General features: G+C 37.2%; 1 protein-coding gene across 1 annotated transcript; it reads right to left on the reverse strand.

Moving 5' to 3' along the window:
- Positions 1 to 2,580: 2,580 nt before the first annotated feature.
- stmn1a (stathmin 1a) lies at positions 2,581 to 8,296 on the reverse strand. The gene is made up of 5 exons (XM_026942428.3): positions 8,198 to 8,296; positions 5,594 to 5,639; positions 5,307 to 5,479; positions 3,463 to 3,654; positions 2,581 to 3,388 (listed from the first exon to the last, which is right to left on the reverse strand). The coding sequence occupies exons 2-5, from the start codon at positions 5,604 to 5,606 to the stop codon at positions 3,332 to 3,334; spliced, it is 435 nt and encodes a 144-aa protein (XP_026798229.1). The 5' UTR covers positions 5,607 to 5,639; positions 8,198 to 8,296; the 3' UTR covers positions 2,581 to 3,331.
- Positions 8,297 to 16,714: the final 8,418 nt, after the last annotated feature.

Raw genomic sequence — 16,714 nt, forward strand, 5'->3', positions numbered from 1 at the left:
CTGAGCAGCTTCTGCCATCTTGGAAGTACCACCCAAGATGGCAGCAGCATCTGTACTATACCACTACAGTATGACTAAGGACTACAACGGCATACTGAACATCTGTTCATGTCAAATAAATAAAAAAACAGTCTTCAGACTCACAACCCAGTGCTGTGTGACTCAGATGGCATGGCATGCTGAAACCTTCTGATGTTTTATGCCATTTCATCCAAAGCTACAAAAATGGAAGCTTGCCTATGTCTCTTGCCTATATCAAGTCACTCAGGGGAATTTTACTGTCAATTCTCATATACACTGAATATACTGAAATGAAATGTGCTTTCTTCAGGACCGTGGTGCAACACGCAACACACAACAATACAACAGCACAGTAAATAGACCTACAGTGCTTGCTAACTAGACAAGACAACAGAACAGTGTTGGATAAATGATACAGCATCTGAAAAAGTTTACCATAGATGCACCTTTTTATATTGATATAATTTTTATATTGATTATGTTGCATATGAGTAGAAACCAGTGCACACGATTGTATGTAACATGTACACTATCGAGCAGTTTAACTGGAAAAGCTGTCACATTTCACATGACAAATAAAGAACCTTGAACATGTATGTAACATAAAGCATATGGTAAATTGGCAAATGGAAGTTGTATTACGAAAACAGTGGCACGCTTTCTACTAGCCCGTAAGGAAATAATGCCCATGGCAAAAGATACACAGAGCACTTTGTGCTATGGGAGTTATGGTAAAAGAGTGTGGAAGATCACTGGGGATGTGAAATTCACATGAGGAGACAAGTTTGTTTGGCTCAAACGCCATTGTCGGAGCCTGGTAAAAACATGCCAAAAATATTGGCGCACAGGCCCAGGAGGCATTAACGGATCGCATCCTTCTGTCTGAGATCAGAGCAAAACGTGATGTAACAGATGACTATTAAAAAAAAAAGTCATCCCATTTGGGATATTTCTTAAAATTGTTAACATTGTTAAGAATGCTAATTAAACAGAAATTCTTGTATTGATTGTACAGTCCAAAAGTGATGCTTCTTGTGATCACCGTGAGAGTTTGTGACAGCACTGTGTGTAGTTAGAGGAGGGCCACAGGGCTTAAGGTACCATTTTGGACTGGATCCATATTGAATTAGGGGTCACTTTGAGACAATCAATGTCTTTAGAGCTCAAAGGGGCCTTGCTACCACTAGAGGGAGACAAATATCATTAAACAAGCTATTTCTTTCGGGGTCCACTTTATTAGGAACACCTTTATGCCCACTCATTCGTGCGGTTATCCTCATCAGCCAGCAGAGCAGTGCATAAAATCATGCCGATACAGGTCAAAAGCTTAAGTTAATACTCACGTCAAACATCAGAATGCTTGTGGAATGTGATGTGGTTCACCACTTTGATGTGTTGTGTGTTCTGAGATGCTTTCCTGCTCACCACGGCTGTAAAGAGTGGTTATTTGAGTTACCGTAGCCTTCCTGTCAGCTCGAATCAGTCTGGCCATTCTCCTCTGACCTCTCTCATCAAGAAGTCATGTCCAGCCACACAACCGTCCATCATAGGATGTTTTTCTTACCATTCTGTGCAAACTCTTCAGAAACTCCCAGATCAGCAGTTTCTGAAATACTCAAATCAGCACATCGGGCACCAACATCCACACCACAGTCAGTCACCAAGATCACATTGTTCCCATTCTGATATTTTATTTGAACATTAACTGAAGCTCTTGAGTTATATATGCATGGTTTTATGCCACTTTTATGCTTCTATCACATGAATGGCTGATTGGATAATTGCATGAATGAGGATTTGGACATGTTCCTAATAAAGAGGTTGGTGTGTATATGGAGGGGGAAAGGAAAAAAAGAGGAAAAAAAAAAAAAAAAAAAAAAGATTTGAATATTAAAAGCCGTTGAATTCCTAATAATGAAATTTAAACACCATGGAAATTCTAGCATTGAAATATTACTTTGAATTAACCTCTTTGAAATTCAAAGTAGTTTTATTTCAGTGTTCAGAGACTTAAAATTTTATTATAGTTAAATAAATTATTTCATATATTAGCATGAAAGAGTGCTAGTTTTAGATGATTGTCACAGTTGTGGTAATTACACAGTATTCCTGCAGCATTGCATTACTGCAAATGTGAATTTCATTTCTTTATTAATTCTATTTTCATTTTTACAACCCAGGCACCCAAGTAGCCAACCTGAAGCATTGACAAAATGACTGGCAATGTGTCCATTGTGGATCATCAAGACTTGTAATTACTTTGTCAAAATCCTCTACAATGAACACTGCAGCCTATAAATTAACATAAATTAACACAGGCTGTTTCAGTCCCTTTAGAAATCACACATCTAACTTTTAAAGGAGACAGAAAATATCAGCAATGTCAGTAAGTAAAATAATGCATTGAACCTAAATCCAAGTAATCAATTTGTACCATCCTAACACTGTTTAGGTCAGACCACAGGGTGTCAAAACTTCCATTCATTTCAGAGCAGTTAAGGGTTTGAAAGAATGAGTTACCATCACTACTTTAAACATCAATAAGCCCAGTACAAATGGTTTGGTCTTGGAATATTTTTTTTTATTTTTTCCACTAGAGTCAACATTGCCAAAAGGTATTGCTCTTTTGCATTCTACACATACAGAAGAGTCTTATCCCTCCAAGCCAAAATGGCTACCCTAGTGAAAATACAACAGTCCTGTGCATCAAAACTAACCCTTGGTCATCATTGCAGAAGGAAAGCAAAACTGGCTGCAAGACAGATGAAGTATTTATATATTTTTAAAAAAAAAAAAAGTTTAGGGTGGGGTTGCATTTACACAGCAATACTAACAGTTTCTCGAATAAAGCAAACCGTGCCAAACAGCAGTAACTGAGAACCCATAGATGCCCCTTAAAAAACACTCAAAAAAAAAGTTTTCCCCTTCCAATAAGTGCAAAAACAGATCGAACATACAAGCACAGAGATTTCAGGCTGCATTAACAGAAACTTTGAGGATCTTAATGTGTAACAGCAACATGCTTCCTTCAAAACGCTAAGACTACTGCCAATATCAAAAAGCGCATTAGAGAACAGCTAACAAAGCTCAGAGCCAACGACTGAAAGTCACATGTAAAAAAAAAAACCCACAGCAATGCACTCTAAAAGCTAAACACCGGCGAGTACAGGTGGAATGATTCACTGTTCCTATTTTTACACACACACAAAAAAAAAGCTGTGAACAAATACAGTAAAGGAGTGAAAAATCTTTGGATATGTTTTTTTTTTTTTTTTTTAAAAATTTCTTTAAATCCCCCTGGTTGAGCAGGTCAAATCACTGCCTCTTTGTTCTCCTTGTTTTTCCGGACCTCTTCCAGCTTCTTATCCTAGAACAGAAATAAAATAATTAGCCGAATAAAACAATCACGACTAATGCGAAAATAGAGAAACCACACGCTACCTTCTCTTTGAACTTCTCGTTCATGGCTGCCATTATTGCTGTACGGTTCTCTTTAGTGGCTTCCATTTTCTGATTAAGTTTCTCCTCCGCCATCTTGCTGAAATTGTTGTTCTCCTCCAGAGCTTTCTGCTGTACCTCCTTTTCATGCTCACGCTTCTCAGCCAAGTGCTTCAGAACTTCAGCTTCATGGGACTGCCAAGGAAGTAATCCAGTAATTAGGGATTAACTTCAGGATTCATACATACACTAGTGCCATTAGGAGGCAAGAACAGACCTAGAGGTGTTGTTAAGACATGTTCAGATGGGCAGTGTTCAGTTTTCTTCAAAGGAAGAGTCCAATAATAATAGGCTGGAAGTCAAAATGATTCAATAGGTCAGTGCTGCATCACAACTTGTGACATTTCTTGATATGGTGGAATCTATGGAAGTATATATATTGCCATTGGAGTCATGCTAGCAATGTACTTAAAAAAATAATAAAAATTTAATTAATTAATAGGCTTTCAGGTACAGTAGAAAGTCTGCCAAGTTGCATAATTGTATAGAATTCAATATATGTATCTTCTGGATACGTTTCCACCCAAAACATGCATCTGCCAGAAAATCCAACACAAACAGAGGTGCCAGCAAAAAGTCCTAGCAGAACTAGCATAACATTATCATACACAACATGGCCAAAAGTATGTGGACACCAGAGTACTGAACAGCCCATTCCAAAACCATGGCCATGAACGTGTCTGGGAAAGACCCTCATATGGGTGTTATGGTCAGGTGTCCATACTTTTAGCCATATAGTGTACATCAGCAGACAGGATGGCTCCAGGTTAGAAGCATGATAAATTGGATTAACTGTTAGGCAACTGCAAACTGCAGAAATGTTTGGGTTTAGAATTCATAAGCAACCACCCGAGTATGAGCTTGTTATACAACTGTGACAAAATTCATGGGCGTAGTCCAGTACATACCATGTTCCATAAGAAATCATAACTGTCATGAAGGATATCTTTACATATTACATTTACTTCTGAATACATCAATACAACCCAAACATGTCAGCCCAAATAGGAACACAATACTTAATATTAAAAAAATATATATTAGTCTACATAATGAAAGAAAATTAATGCACAGCACATCCTCCCTTGCAGTGATATTACTGATTCCCCTGTCCATACGGTTATATTTAAAAAAAAAAAAAAAAAAAAAAAAAAAAAAAAAAAAAAAAAAAAAAAAACTCAGATTTCTAAAATCAAAAGCACATTTCAAAAATTTTTTGCATACTGTTAACCCAATTTCTCCCACTTGGATACAACCAGACTTTTGGTAGTATGTAGACTAATTGATCAATAAATGTGATACCTTTGAGCTGTGTGAATCAAGAGACTGTTGGTTCTGGCAGGTGTGAACTAAAACAAGAGGAGTGCCAAGCAACAACATTAACTAACAGTAAGGAGCAGTAACTGGCCTTTTGCCTGAATATTTTTGTTCCTTTTTTTTTTTTTTTTTTTTTTTTTTTAAATAAACAGACCAGAGACTCCAGGCCCATCTTCTTGTTTTCTACTGGCTCACAAGCCTGGAGTTCATAAATTCACAGGTCAAAGTTGACAAAGATGGATCAAGTCAATGCAAAGTGCAAGTAACTGCTACAAGAAACAAATGCATCTTTGAGTCCCACGTCCTTTCCCCTTCAGTGAATTGGCCTTTGGCATGGAGAATGTGTGTTTAGTCTGATCACTGGCTTTAGCAGAGTAAGCAGAACAGCAGAGGAGTCTCGCATATCGCTGTAATCCCTCGATGCTGGTACCTCTAAACAAGCCTAACGGATGTGGGTGTTTGAGGCGTACCTTGCGCCTTTCCTCAGCTGCTTCCAGTTTCTTCTGGATTTCCTCCAGTGACCAATCCTTTTTCTTTTGAGGAGAGAGGGGGAAGTCTCCTTTCGCATCTGGGGCAGGAGTGCCCAGAATAACCTCAAAGGCCTGGCCTGAGGCCCGCTTGTCCAGCTCCTTCACTTTAATATCTAAAAGAATAGAATAAAATGAATGAAAAATGCTAAAACATCTTAAACAGTACAGAATGATAGTGTAAAGGTAAGTAAAGCACAGCCAAGATGGAAGGAAATTCATATGCTTACCACTAGAGGCCATTGTATCAGAAGATCTCTGAGATGAGTGGTACACCTGAAGGGAAAGGGGAAGGAGACAGCGACATCTCAGCAGGATCGCTTTTAGGTGTACAGCACTCACTGACTACGTTTACATGCACATCAAATTGCGTTTAAGGTCTATATTCGGATTGCAGCCATAGTCCGAATATGATGTTTATATGCGTACAGAATATTCCTGTATACATGGTTGCTGTAAGTTTGCAGATCTACACATGCTTTTCCTTTCCAGCTGTTATTTCCCAGGAGAGGAAAGATGCTGTCTTTGGTTATAGAGTGTGCTCAGTTTATAGTTTTCCACACTAATTTAATTACAACTCTAACACTTCTCACCATCAAAAATGCCCAACAACACCGCCTCACAAGGGTCAGGTAAGCATCTGTTAAGCTAAGCACCTGTTAGCACCCACAATTCCTTGCAGACTGAGCATGCGCATCTCTCCCCTTTCAGTGGATTTTCTGAATAAGGTGTAACAAATTGCAACAAACCTCCAATTAAAACAGGTATATTCCAGGGATGGGAATCAGAATCAGGCAACCAGATTGCGGTGTTTACGTGACTCAATACTAATTTGAATATTGCCAAATTCTGATTAATATCGGAACATTGATGTGCATGTAAATGTAGTCCGAGTGCCCTCCTGTGGCAACTTGAGAAAGGGATATAGACACTTTCTGAACAAATAAAACACAACCCATGTATTTGTTTGTGGGATACCTGCAAGTGCTAAGTTAATTCTAGCTTTTAACTTTTCCAAACTGAGGGCTTACAGGGGAAAAACTGAAACTGGTGGAAGATTAGCTTTAAACACCACACAGCAGTGTCCCAGAAAGAGAGAGAGAATAACAAAGAAAGAGAGACAGAAAGATGGTGAGAGAGAGAGACTTGACTTTGACTTTTACAGTCTTTTATTTTAACCACGTGATGTGTCAACCATTTTTACATCAAATAAATGGCAGGTTTAAATACCTACTTGAACAAATGAATAAACAGATTTTAACATAGTTGCTTGCATTAAATTAAAAAGATACATAAATACACAACATGTCATAATTAGACCACAATAATAATTTGGTTTAAAAAGTTAATTATAACATTATTTAAACCTTTTCATCCGAACTGCAATGCAAAGATGAGAGAGAGAGAGAGAGAGAGAGAGAAAGTGTAAGACAGAAACAGGGAGAGAGAGAGACATCGAGTGAGAGGGAGGGAGAGAGAAAGTGACAGAGATAAAGACAGACAGATTGAGTGGGAGGGAGAGAGAGAGAAAGAAAGACAGAAAGATGGAGGGAGGGAGAGAGAGAGTGTAAGACAGAAAGAGGGAGAGACAGATTTTGATAGAGAGGGAGAGAGAGAGAGAGAGACAGAAAGAGGGGGAAAGAGACAGACAGAGAGAAAGCAACAGAGAGAGAGAGAGAGAGAGAGAGAGAGAGAGAGACCGCCCTGACTGGAACTGCACTGAAATTTGGCGCGCATCGTGAGGTAAAGGAAAAAAAAAAAAAAAAAAAAAAGGTCGCACAGTCCTGGAGAGTGAAAAGGCGCGCTCGCGCACGCTTTCTTCCGCCCGAAAACGTCACACACATCAAAACAAAGTGAAGAAAATGAGAACACGCGCGCGCGCCATGCAGTGGAGGGGAAAAAACTAATCTTACACGCGCGCAAATTGTAAGCACCAAAATTCTCCTTCACTGGCGTGTTTTTTTTTTTTCTTTTCTTTTCTTTTTTAAAATCTAAAAGTCTGCAGTGCATTTAGTTGACAGTGCACAGTGTGAAGCACACAAACACCACCAGGAGAGAGCCACATGGAGAGCAGCTGCAAACAAACAAAAGAGAGACAGACAGACAGACAGACAGACAGACCGGCGGTGGCGCGTGCTCCAACTCCGCCTCACACACCCAAGCTCTCCTTATCAATCCCTGAGTGGGTCAAGTTCATCCTCAAAATAGCTTGTTGCATGGCCATGAATCCGAGTCTACACAAAGGAACAGCATCTGAACTGCAGGTCCAAGCAGGTGGCTTTGATATTTTGCATCGAAATGCATGAACGCGCGGAAGCAACCAAGCAAATGAGCACAGTAAAGCACTATTATGCACACTACAATGCATGAAAATTTATCAGCTAGACCAAGACCTGAAAGATGAAAGACTATTTCAATAAGACGGTTTGTGTGATCACAAATTGTCGGCTGAAGTTCCAGGCACGCAGAAACACACACACACACACACACACACACACACACACACACAGGTTTGATGAAAATAGAGCAACGTGCTGATGCTAAACAAGCAGATGGAAACAAGTGTTTCATGCATGGTGAGAAAGAGTCGGAGCTAGAACTCTCAGCATGACCTTTTCCTCTCCAAAACAGACCAACTTAAGCAGCACGAGCGCTAAACATTACTTTGTTTATTGATATATATGCCATCTACACAATCATGTAATAATCCACTGCATGCATCCTCCTATCAGCTTCTATTGCATAAAAACAAGCCTGGATGAGAGCTGGTGTTTTTAAAATGAAAACTGCACAACCTTTTGTTTGTTTTCCTAAACTTCCGCGTGAGCACCCACCTTCTCTGTCTCTCACACCGTCCCTTTCGCGCCGACTTCTTTCTCCACTTGAGGTTAGTTCGCGCATAAGAAGACCAAATCGAATGTCGTCATACCCACTCTCTTCTCCTATTGGCTAGTTCTGTTGACGCCCCGGGCTTTTGGGAAGTGTAGTTCTTTACAAGTCCAAACATGACCAAAGCAGCCACCAAAGACTTGACTTTGCAAGTGTTGCTGGCTCTGTTCAGGGGAAAGTAGCTAAATGCATGCTCAAAAATTCACTAGAAAGTCCTCAGGTGACGTCATGGACATATTTGTATATTCAGTGATTCGTCCTGCTCATTTGCACATGTGTGTGTGTGTGTGTGTGTGTGTATAGAAAGATTTTCTGAAGACACAGAATAGATTTTTTTTTTTTTTACAGTTTTAATAGTTTTTATAAGAATAGTTAAAGGCAACACACACTAACGATCCTTTCTACATACCAGGGGCCTATTTTGTGATTTGGGGGCCCTAGGCAAAATATAGGAATGGGGCCCTCATTTCAGTGTTTTAACATCAATATTTTACATTTCAGCATATGTTATTTAGCATTAATAATTACAAATATATATATATAAGTTGCATATATATATAAGGGGCCCTTGGCTTCTGAGGGCCCAAGGCGGTTGTCTATCTTTGCCTAGTGCTGCTATAGTCCACCCCTGCTATATACTGTATATTGTTAAAATGGAGATGGTGTTCGCTTCAGCATAGCTCACATGGTTAATTAACACAATTGTTCAAAAATGTCTTTCTCAGATATAGAAGATTTTCGGATTAATTGTGTCGATTGTAGCCATGTATTAAAAAAAAAAAAAAAAATAGTAATTTGTAAATTCAAGTAGTTTATAAACTCAAGAGTAATTAAGATTGTGTGCATGTGAAAAAAAAATCTTTAAATTATTGTTCAACTTTGAGTACAGTCGTGTTCTGGATAACACAGTGTGATAGGAGATAGACCCACACACACACACACACACACACACACACACACACACACACACACACACACACGCACACACAGTCCAGAGATAATGGCTCAGCCTTAGAGAATCTCACTAACAAGTTCCAACAGAGGAGACTTTCTGAGATCTTATATTTCAAGAATAGATGAATAGAAGAAGAGGTCAGTGAAGGCCCAGCAGGGTGTTATTCCTGTCTGTCACAGAAAAAAGAAGTGAAGTTAAAAGATTAACATCAGCTTTATGCTGGCTTATGAGTGTATAACGCAAATGTGCTTAAATCGGCGGTCTTGCTTTTATACTTTTCCCTGTTACGATTCTCAGAAGTGATGATACAGAGGCATTTGAAGGCATATTATTATATTTTTGATAAGATTTAACATGAAAAATTCCTTAAATATGATCATTATCTTGAAAACTTTGCATGGGTTTGTTCATAATAATCAACCTAAACCATAGATATGCATTTTTTTTATGTCTTCGCACATCATTATCTAGCCGTGCAGTTATTATACTTGTTTTAGTGACAGTAACACACACGGGCGGGTTTCTTTCAGTCCCATGGGGTACTATAGACAATGTAAACCCTATGCTTACTGAGAATGCACTGGTATTGATGTGACCTCTAGCTTCCTGATCTAATATCATTCTTGCCATGTCTCTCTTAACCGTCGCGAAGTCTTGACATCTTTGAGGTTTAAATAACAGCTAATTTGATTGTTCCTGATGTACTCTCAGGCTGTGAGAGCAAGCAGAACAATATAGGGTGGGATAGATGTGGGGGGATGGTTCGTCTACCACATGCTGAATCAGACTACGTTACCATCACATCATACCTCTGAGACCATGATGTCATCAGCAAGACGGTGGGGCGTTAAGAGGAAAACAAAAGGATGAATAAGAGGAGACTGCAGAAGAATGGATGGAGGAAATACAGTGCTCTAAATGCCTCAAATCAAGCTCCAGCAGTCCTGTTGACATAGAATTACAATAAAACTGATAAATATACCAGATATACAGCTTTGTACTGGCAAGAATCTAACTATATGACAGTTTAGAAATAAGAAATCATTTTTTTTTTTTGCAGTTAAAGGAGAGTTCCAGATGATGGGGTTTCTTTTTTATATGCTTGCCTGGAAATTTCACTTTCAATTTCAACACCTCTGAGCGTTAAAAGTGATGAATCATTACAAATAATCGATAAAGCATGAAAAGCATGAAATTGTGTGTTACATGGTCTGTGTGATGTCTCATTGAGACAGACAGTTAGATCACATTAAAATGCTGCTCCTTTTCTCCATCTGTCTAATGATATCTCTTATAGAAATAAATCACAGACTTCACATGTGATTATGTGAGTAATATGTCAAAACATGTGAAGGTGCATTTCAAATTACAGTAGACTGAAAATGTAAACATATGGGATATCATCTGAAAAAAAAGTGATCATATGGGGAAAAGAATTGGTTACACGAGAACATCATATCTGAAAAAATAAAACAAAAAATACATGTAAAAAAAAGTGAAAAAAAAAACTGGGAAAAAAGTGATCATATGTGAAAAAGAACTGATCACATGAGAACATCTCTTAACATATCTTAAAAAATAAAACAAAATAAAATAAATGAAAAAATGTAAATATGTAAATATAAAAAAATGTAAATATATATATATATATATATATATGTGTGTGTGTGTGTGTGTGTAAAAATAATGTAAAAATAAATGAATACATTACCATGATAAAATAAATGATCATGTGTAAAATCAAAGAATCCTGTAAAATCATGTGAACAAAAAATGAATCACATGTAACATCACATGAAAATAAATGAATCATGCAAAATCACATTAAAATAAATGAATCATGTAAAAAACATATGAAAATAAATTAATGCTGAAAAATTACATGTGAAAATAAATGACTCATGTGTAAATAATAACGTGAAAAAATGAATTGTGTAAAAATCATGTGGAAATATATTAATCGTGTAAATATCATAAACAATAAATGAATTGTGTAAAAATTACATGACAATAAATGAACCATGAAATGACATGCAGGGATGATCTCATGGGTAAAGTCTAAATGCCTCTTTGTATGTGGACGCTGTTTAGTAACTTCTTGTTTTGTTTTTTTTGCTCCAACTCTTTCACTCTTTCTCCTTTTCCCCTTCCATTCACTCTCCTTCTCCTGGGATAGTGTCTCACACTGAACTCCATGTGAATGCTCCAGGTTATCAGAACAGTAAAACAGTGTGCACAGATATATACATATACATTATATTCCCTCTTTGACTGTTTCAGCTGACAGGATCATTTCTAAGGAGTGTGTATTACCATGTTTGCAGCTTATCTCTTATTATTTACACTCTGTTGACCTCTCTGTCATCCCAACTTTCAGGATTTTTACTAGGGATATTCGTTTACTTAATACAAAGAAGTGTTGATGATTTTCCTGAATGGAGTCCAGATTGGAGCAGAAGAGTGTTTTGATAATCTGACATGTTACCTTGCGTCACACTACCTGTAACTGCTCTGTCTCTTGAGCATACTACACCACTTCTTCCCTCTTTGGCTTGCTTTTTTCTGCTTTCCTGCTTCATATGCCATGCTACATCACTGCTGGACTTCATATTTAATGGGATGAATTAAGTAATGGTTTCCATTATAAAGTCCAAGGAAGGGCTATAAACCTTGAACCACACATGTTAATGGAAAAATCCACCCTGAACAACTCGTGTATTAATCTTTATCATTAACACAGTCATTCACAACCAAAAAAACGTAAGCAACACTAACTTTGTTGCATTAAAAAGCATGACAAACCTTTTTTCCTGACATAACAGACAGTATAATTATTATCATACAGTAGTGTAACAGGGTTCATCTAAATGCCTGCAGCAAGAAAGTACAAAAGTACTTTCTTTTGTAGTTACTACATTCACCAAAATATCCTCCTTGAGCTTTAATGACAGCTTTGACATATATGACGCATCTCTTCGTGAAATTGCAGGAGGTGTGTTTGAGATTCCATGGGTTTATAAGTTATTATATAAGTCTTTACAAGTTCTTTTGACTAGTAGAATATGACTTTCTCACAAGTTCCTGCACTGCAATGACATCTTAGCAAGTAAAAATATATAATTATTCAACCTATTTCTAGACAAGATTGAAATAGTCGTGTTCCATTAGCAGATACATAATTTTGCTAATTGTAAACATTTGTCTAGAAAGAAGTGACAGTATTTGTCAATAGAATAAGAAAACCAAGAGCTTTAAATTACTAAAGATGTCTAGAAATAGGTTTAATAATCTTATATTTGGATTATAGTAATCTTGTAATAGGAAATACTAGATACATTTGACCATACTGAAGATATTTTAACTTAAGAGACACACTCACTGCTAGGGACAGACCATTCAGCTTTCATTAGATGTTGGTAGTTGGCAACTTTACTGTACAAATTCAAAGCACATACTATATTCCATCCTCAAAAAGATCATTTCCTCATAAATTTGAGTTATGTTGTTATGGTTACAATATAGCACACTGAAAATAATCCAAAACACAAGTCATTAGGGGGATTTTCTTCAAAAATAGTTCAGGTGTCTCTCTCTCTCTCTCTCTCTTACCGACATTAGCCAATCATGGGCGTCTGTATGCGGAAGAGGGCAGATAGCACTTTCCTGTGACGGTGTTACACTGAGGGGGTTTGAAAAGGTGTGGTTGGCTGGCTTCATATATTGGAGAAAGCACGTACTAGCTTTCAACCTCCCAGGCTGGTATTTGTTGTGTGATAGAAGAGAGCTGGCTAGTGGGTGGGACTTGGCAGGTGGCCAAATTGCAGGGCAAAATGGCAAAGAAAATGAAAAGGAATAAAAAATTGTACAATCGCACACATAATCTCTTTCCTTTTTTTTTTTGACGTAAACTATACTACTGTAGAAAGTCAAAGGTATGGAGGAACCTGCGCTTCATGATGACTATAAATGATAACAGTAGAACATATGACCTTTTTTTCTGCACATGTTCTTCAGAGTCTTTGTCTCTGCTTTTATCAAATGGTTTCTTCCAGTAAATATGTATGCTGAAAGGACAGGCCTCCATCTAGTGTTCAGAAAGGGGATATTCCTTGCAAACCATATTGTTTTTGCAAAACTATAATCAAAATGGTTATTTTAAAATAATGTCCCAGCACCCCTTCCCTGTAAACACTGGAATTAAATTCTTTATTCTAACACATGAATGTGCAGTTACAGTCATTTGCAGAGGTTCTTGCATTTCTACAATCACTTTGTGTCTTAAATATTAAATATTGAGCTATAAAGTGGATTATCAGCTGTAATGTGAGCTGTAGGGATGGGATTGTGCATCATTATAACAGTGCACTATTCATTTTGAAGACAGAATTAAGAAGACAAATTATTCAATCATAAAATTAATTTTACTATACAAATGTTCCGAAGGATTAAAATACCCTCTATTAAGCGATTCCAGTGCAGCTGCTTTTTGCTCCTTGCTTTTTTGTGCGGTTTGTCAGTGTTCTTTTGAGTATTTAACTCATTCTCATTCTGATGCAATGTTTAAGTCGTCTTTTGGTTCCCTTCAGGCCAATTCACACAGGGAATCTTTCTAAATATGTTTTTTTTTTCAATATACATCACATCACTTCATTTGAATAAACTTCAATCCACACCTTTTTTCACTCACATGCACAAGTAAACTCCATCCATCAAAATCACCTACTATATGGTTTGAGCTTTGGCTGTATAGCCAAAAAATTAATACAATCTAGATCAGGAATGGTCAAACGTTGTGTAGCCAGGGACATCTCAGACAGTAAAATACCCCCAGAGTACAGGTTTATTTCATGAACATCATTTGATTATTTGTGTAGAATAGTATTTAGTCTATTTATTAAAGTCATAGAGCTTTTTATTACTTAACATTCCACTGAGACTCAATGAAAACCTTTTTCATACAGTCATTTTAACAGCAATTAAACAAGAAGAGGCTAAGTTTACACAAGCCACGTTTGATTCAGGAGGCTCGTCTGTGATCGGAAGCACAGAAATTACAAGAAAAGAAGTGACACCATTTAAGGCACCTGAAGGGGCAAAGGACTTTCTGAGTAAGGTGTATTTTTGTATGATTAACTGATGAACCCATTTTTAAAATACTCAGATTATTTACATTCGTACGTTGGAAATTCAAGACTCTCTCTCTCTCTCTCTCTCTCTCTATATATATATATATATAGAGAGAGAGAGAGAGAGAAAGAGAGAAAGGTGAACGTACAACAACCAACACAATTTATAATATCCTGGCAAATCTTGTTTTCATACTCCTTTTCCAATTTAGTCAATACAATTTTCTATCCACTAGATGGTTCTCTCCAAGAGCTTCCAGATGAGGAAGGCTTTCTCTGAGGCATCCTCCTGCTCATAAGCATCTGAACACGCATGGAGGAGAGCACTATCTACCCTTTCCTTATAGACAAACTGGCAAACACCCATGATTGCCTACTTTCACACTGATCTACAGGGGAGTAAAGAAGGAATTGCACAAGGGTAAAATCAACACATTTAGCCATAATAATGCAAGGAACTATTTGACAGGCAAACAATTAGTTTGTAACAATTATTTTATTAACAGCACCAGTTTTCATTTGTATAAACAGTCCTGGTAACTGATTTGATTACAAAAGGATCATTTGTGATGAATATGAAGGAAACAAAATCAATTATACATTCTGTGCATTAATTATGGCTTCAGGCTACCAAATAGGCAGAATCAGATTCACCTACAGCAATAAAACACACACACACACACACACAGGCCTGTTCTTCATATGTGGATTACTCAGTTATCTATATCGGATTGTTCATTATTTGACACAATCCTGAATTCGTCAGTTCTGCAAAGCTGTTGTCGGACTTGTTACCAAGACAAGCAAGAAGTCCATAACTCAAACACAGAATACAGGAAATTGCATGATGCATTTCTAAATATATTTCAAAATTCAGTTTCACAGGTGAATTTAAAGATCAGAACTAGCCCGTTCGGAATTATCACAATTGGTAGATCTGGCATACTTCATTTTGTTAAACGATATATGAAGTACGGGGCCCAGAATACAGAAAACAGTCACTGGCACTCTAATCTAATTAGATTTAACTCTATATGAACTCGTTTAGTGAGGAATCACAATAAATAATTAAATTAAAAGTAAAATACATGAAGTCAGTGCTTTTGTGAAATTCAGACACATTACAGTATAATCCCAAATTTGGTAGATGCATTTTAACTGTTCATATATACGTTAATGTAAGTTAAAACATTTTGTGTCTGTATACAGCAATATACTTTACACATGGTGTCTGAAAACGCAGGAACCAATGAGAGTAAAACTACATATACGTACTTAATTCTGTATTTATTATTATAACATATGCTCTATATTTTCATCCTTATGTTCTACAGATTTTCTCAGCCACGTGTTTTTGTGGATTTTGCTCAACATATTTAGGGGGCCAAGCACCGAAGGTACATAGGCACCCTTTAGTGATTGTATGTTTTCTTCTTCTTCTTCTTTTTATTATTAATATTAATATTATTATTATTATACTTCCTATGGGTGTCTATGGTACGCTTTGTATTTATTACCTTAATATTACCTTCACAGCAGTTTTGGTGTACACCACTCAAGCCCTCTAGCGCCACCAATTGGGCAAAGTTGGACATATGTTTGCAGTAATAACTTCACAACGGAATGTCGTAGAAATTCCACTTTCCTCTGATTCTTTGATTTAAGCTGAGTTCAACGGGCACCATGATGTTAATTTCTGCCATTTTGAATATTTTTTAAAAAAGATTTTCATTCTACAAACTTTGTTCCATCATCACCAAATTTGAATCACAGCATCATGAGACTATTCTGGAAAAAGCTGCTTCTCAAAGTTTTGATATGATGGACAGTTATTCCATAACACTCTAACCGAATTTGACAGTGAAGTCGCCAAACAGGAAGTGAGAGCATATCTCATCAACAGTGTAAAGTATATTGACCAAACTTTGTAGATGAGTAAATGACCTTGTCCTAAGAGACTCTAAGAAGTTTTGTCTGGGGTCGCTATAAGTCACAAGTTAGTAAAACTGCTCATTAATTTTGACTTCCTCCATTGCTAAGGGGTGGGGATAGAATGTGCTTGGCCCCCTTAATTGCTGCTTGCAGTTATATTCGTTATTGTTTCCTGACTTTTCGGACTCTGTATGAAAGGTTTCTGTATAACATCACTATCATTTGAAGTCTGCTCTCATGTGTACTGAGGTGAGAATGACATGTTTGTGAAAGTGACACAATTTGCCCATCAGCCATACTATATACTTGTTATTATATGAGCTCAAACATGAATGCCAAGTTGGCTGAGAACTTTGCCCAAAAGTAAACTATTGTCACCAGATGGAAAGATAAATACTGCAGAGCAACATAAGAATAGGCTGCAAAATCAGGGAATGATCACATGCCTC

Source organism: Pangasianodon hypophthalmus, chromosome 29, assembly GCF_027358585.1.
Source record: "Pangasianodon hypophthalmus isolate fPanHyp1 chromosome 29, fPanHyp1.pri, whole genome shotgun sequence".
NCBI classification, from domain to species: Eukaryota; Metazoa; Chordata; class Actinopteri; order Siluriformes; family Pangasiidae; genus Pangasianodon; species Pangasianodon hypophthalmus.